We start from the raw sequence: 4,995 nt of genomic DNA, 5'->3' as shown, positions 1-4,995 counted from the left end.
TGGAAAACCCGTGGTAATTGGCTGAAGATCGCTTTTTAATAACCTTGGCTTCCGCGGCATGAGCAGGACTAGATGGGACTTAAGTTTTTCATGTTACTAGGAACGTTGAAACTTGGATGTTGTCCTCAGAACATCCGTGGTAGAACCTTTGAGATATTTTTAAAATTTATTTAAACAGAGAGGGACACAGAGAGAGAGGAGTGAGAAAGCAAGCCGCCAAGTCCAGGACTCGAACCCTGGTCAGTCATGTGAGAGTCCAGAGCCCTTACTATATTATACCTTTTAGCAAATTTATGGTGTTTAGGGGACCAGTCATGTCTCTTCAGGACACAGAATCGGTTAAAAGTGGATCTGCGCTTGTTTCAGAGGGCCTTTTCTCACCGGTTGATGTACGCATTATATCTTTGGTAGCTAATTGGCACCGACAGGTACACATTAGGCACCAGCTTGGAGTGTTCAAAATGAAAAGACCTAAGAGTTTTTTTTTTTTTTTGGAGAGATTTTCACTGTAGGGCGCGTGCGCTCGCCAGACAGACGGAGAGAGACATAGAGACAGAAAGCGAGAAATCACCCCCCAGGGGGAATGGTCACGCCGGAATCCCTTCTCCTCCGTTCTCCTCTCGGGATCTTGGGCACGCACGCACACGCGCCCGAAAAGACCTAAGATTTTTGATAACGAAAATTCTAATACACACTTGTGCTATTTTTCTTTAGGTTTTCTATCAGATGTTCCACCATAATAATGCTGGTAAGTATGGAGGGATTAATAAAATATTTATAGGCAGAGATTAGGTTGTGCTCATATAGCAGTTGAGGCTTGTTGGAAGCAGGGCTTAAGTGTCAAGAACTGGGAAGGGTTTGAAATTTATCCCTATTTGCAGGTGTTAACAACTTAGCCTGCCCTGGTCTTAAAAGACTCAAAATTCCTGTCACCGTGAATTATTCACAGCAGCAGCTAAAACATCAGCAATTTTGTCTCTGTCCCATCAGTCCCCAGTTCCCATGAGATGAAGCAAAGTGAGTCAGAATTCACTTGGTTAAACTGTGTGGCTTAGAGAACCCACATCTTCAATATACTGGACAATTAATCATGCCTTTTCAAGGCTTTTAACTATTCAGCCATCCTTGAGACAGTAGTCTAGAGAGAAGGGCAGTGAGTGCCTTGCTTGTAAAACAGGTAGAACCACTAGATACCCATGGAGAATTGTTTCTCCACAAAAGTTCTCTGGAATTTTAATTAAATTGGTTACAAAAAGCACTAAATCTTAGCCAATTTGATATAGTGGTCAGATAACATTTGGCTTCAAACTCTAGATTCTCTACCAGTGGATCTTCACAAATGAGTTGATCTAGTTATTTACTATTCTGTGTATACCCCCCCCCCCACTCCTTTGTTGTGAATTCAAAAGGGTACTTACTCCGACCTGAAACAAGAATTTAAATTATTTTGGGGGAGAAAAGTCATTATAAAATTAGTGTAGAAATAGTATGAACTATAATTGAACCACCCATGACTACCACTGTATACAATACAATTTTTTTAGAAAAAAACTGGCATTATATTGTACACACTTTTGTGACTTGCTTGTTTAATTTGAACTGAATGTCTTTTACTTGCTGAATAAATATTCGATTCTCTGCCTGTTGCATACATAATTTATTTAACCAATCCCCATTTTCTGCATGTGTATGTGGCTTTTAGTTTTCATTATTATTGTGAAAAACAGATGTTGTTACACTATGGAAACATCGTAGACATAACACATAGTCACTGTATGTGCTTTTGGAGAGAATAGTTAACTTTTTAAGAAAGATTTTTTGCTAGAGGGCATGCACACTCACTGGAAAGACACAAGACAGAACCTTTTAATAAAGGTTCATGTTCAAGGTTAAAAAAAATTTTTAAAAAAGACCTGAAATTTTTAAAAAATTTAACAGTTTCACTGTTAAATCAGCAGTGAAACTATGTTAAACTTCAGCCTTGTGGAATTTTGAGTAATTTATAGCTAACTAAATCTAAGCCTGAGGCAGTTTTCAAACATTGAGCTATCAATAGATAAATGTATTTATATTTAATTGCCAGAGCATATGTGCACTCACCAGAGAGAGGGGGGTAGGAAGCACCCCCCCAGTGGGGTGTGGTTATACCGTTTATCCATCCTGTTCTGATTTAGGACTTGCACACACACACACACACACACACACGCTCTCTGTCACCTAGTGTGTTTTTCAAGCTGCCAGGGCAGGGATTCAAACCATGATTGACCATGTGGGACCTGGCTCTCTCAACTACTAGTCCCCTGAATAGGCCCCCAATGAGTTATATTTGAATGTTTTTTTAATTATAAATTTAGAATGCTCCAAAAGTGGTTTAATTTTCAAACTGTGCTTAGGTACAGTATTAATGTAATTGTCAGTTATACTTATTATTTTTTGTTACATTGGAAAGTAACAAAGGAAAGTAAATTCTGCACTTAAATCGCTGGGAGTCAGTCACAGACACCTGGGTTAGGCATTTAGAGACCTAGAGATTCAGAGTTTCAGAATATTATATACCATGTAAGATCACACAATAGGAGATACCTCTCCAGGTTAATTATTCTCCACATATTCTAAACAGACACAGAACCCTTACTTTCATGTGAGTCAAGAGATCTATTCTGTCTTCACCACTAGCTATGTATTGTTAGAAACTGGAGAATACATCTAGTTAAATGCTGTGTTTTCTTTTTTTTTTTTACTAGAAATTTTTGCTATAGAGTGTATGTGCTTGCCAGAGAGAGAGAGAGAGACAGAAAGCAAGAAATCACCTCTCTCCCCAGTGGGGATGGCCACGCTTCAATCCCTTCTCTTCCATTCTCCTCTTGGGATATTGGGCACTCACACATGCACCCAGCGTGAGTTTTATGCCGCTGGATCTGGGACTCTGACCGTGGTCGACTACGTAAGGGTCTAATGATGTAACCATTAGGCCATCTTTTGGTTCTGGTCCCATGTGTTTTTCTTTCTTTCTTTTTTTATTTTGGAGAGGTTTTTGCTATAGAGTGTGCGCTCACCAGAAAGACAGAGAGAGACAGAGATGGAAAGCGAGAAATCACCTCCCAGCGGAGATGGCCACGCCAAATCTCTTCTCCTCCATTCTCCTCTCAGGATCTTGGGCATGTATGCACATGTGCCTGGCGTGAGTTTAAGCCACTGGATCTGGGACTTGAAACCTGGTCGACTACATAGGAGTCCAGCGATGTAGCCGTTACGCCATCTGCTGGTCCCATGTGTTTTCTGTTTTTAACTGAGCTTTTTTTCTTGTTGGTGGGGTTCTTCATTACTGAATATTTTTATGTAATTAAACATCTTTTTGCTAGAATGACCTCCTTAATATTTAAGCTAATGATTAATTTTTAGATATTCTGTTTCTTATGTACTGGGTTATAGTATTAAAAAACATGAACTTCAGAATCAAACTGACCTGGGGCCCACAGGTGGAGTGATGTTTAAGGATGCTGGACTCCCACATGGCTGACCACGGTTTGAGTCCTGGACCTGGTGGCTTGCTTTCTTACTTTCCCTCTTTCTCTCTGTCTTGCCTCTCAGTCTGTCCCTCTCTAGTCAAGTTAAAAATAAATAAAGTTAAATAAAATAATTCTTTAATAAAAGGAATCAAACTGACTGGAGTCCAAAATTTCTGCTCTGCTACTTAACTAATACTTAACCAATTTAAGCCCCAGTTTGTGTATCTTTTACGAGAGGAGGATAGTTTCTACTTAGTATTGTCTTGTTTAAATGAGATGATGGTAAATTTATTAGTCCAGCATCTAGCATATAGTTACCTCTGATATATATATATATGTGTATATATATATTTTTTTGAGAGATTTTTGCTGTAGGGTGCATGCATTTGCCAGAAAGACAGACAGAGACAGAAAGCGAGATATCACTTCCAATGGGATGGCCACACCATAATCCCTTCTCCATTCTCCTCTTGGGATCTTGGGCAGGCATGCATGCACACACGCCTGGCGTGAGTTTAAGCCACTGGGTCCGGGACTCGAACCACAGTCAACTACATGGGAGTCCAGCGACATAGCCGTTATACCAACTGCTGGTCCCAGGAGCGTAATATTATTAGTGTCTTTTTTAGATACTTTATTTCTTATTCACTTAAAATACCCAAATATGAACCTTGCTTATTAGGGAAAAAGGGGTAGTCTTAAAATGCTTATTTCTTTATATTCCTTGTTTTAGTAGATTAACATCTAGTTATGTTTATTAAATAAGTAAAATAGCTAAATCTATAAACACAGTATGTTTAGGGAATAACATTTCTTTTTTTTTTTTTTCAGGTAACCAAAGTCTATTTCTGGAACCATGAAAATTTTGCTGGTTTTTGACTTTGACAATACAATCATAGATGAAAACAGTGACACCTGGATTGTACAATGTGCTCCAGACAAAAAGCTTCCTATTGAACTACAAGATTCTTACCGAAAAGGATTTTGGACAGAATTTATGGGCAGAGTCTTTAAGTATTTGGGAGAGGAAGGTGTAAGGGAAGATGAAATGAAAAGAACAGTGACAGCATTGCCTTTCACTCCAGGAATGGTGGAACTGTTTAACTTTATAAGAAAAAATAAGGATAAATTTGACTGCATTATTATTTCTGATTCAAATTCAGTCTTCATTGATTGGGTTTTAGAAGCTGCCCATTTTCACGACATGTTTGATAAAGTATTTACAAATCCAGCAGTTTTTGATAGCAGTGGTCATCTCACTGTGGAAAATTACCATGCTCATTCTTGCAGTAGGTGCCCAAAGAATCTTTGCAAAAATGTAGTTTTGGTAGAATTTGTAGAAAAACAGTTACAACAGGGAGTAAATTATACACGAATTGTTTACATAGGCGATGGAGGAAATGATGTCTGTCCAGTAACCTTTTTAAAAAAGAATGATGTTGCCATGCCCCGGAAAGGATATACTTTACAGAAAAATCTTTCCAGG

At 38.7% G+C, this 4,995-nt stretch overlaps 1 protein-coding gene across 1 annotated transcript in view; it reads left to right on the top strand.

Moving 5' to 3' along the window:
* Nucleotides 1–4,995, top strand: part of PHOSPHO2 (phosphatase, orphan 2) — a 5,350-nt gene that overhangs the window by 218 nt on the left and 137 nt on the right. Inside the window, exons 2-3 of the mRNA XM_027773839.1 lie at nucleotides 715–748; nucleotides 4,341–4,994. Of these exons, the coding sequence (XP_027629640.1) occupies nucleotides 4,366–4,994 (629 nt within the window). The 5' untranslated portion in view covers nucleotides 715–748; nucleotides 4,341–4,365. The remainder of the gene's footprint in view (nucleotides 1–714; nucleotides 749–4,340; nucleotide 4,995) is intronic.

This window comes from Tupaia chinensis, unplaced genomic scaffold (genome assembly GCF_000334495.1).
Source record: "Tupaia chinensis unplaced genomic scaffold, TupChi_1.0 Scaffold000381_1, whole genome shotgun sequence".
NCBI classification, from domain to species: Eukaryota; Metazoa; Chordata; class Mammalia; order Scandentia; family Tupaiidae; genus Tupaia; species Tupaia belangeri.
The sequence above is the reverse complement of the archived record's forward strand: the minus strand, read 5'-3'. Positions and strand labels throughout refer to the sequence as shown.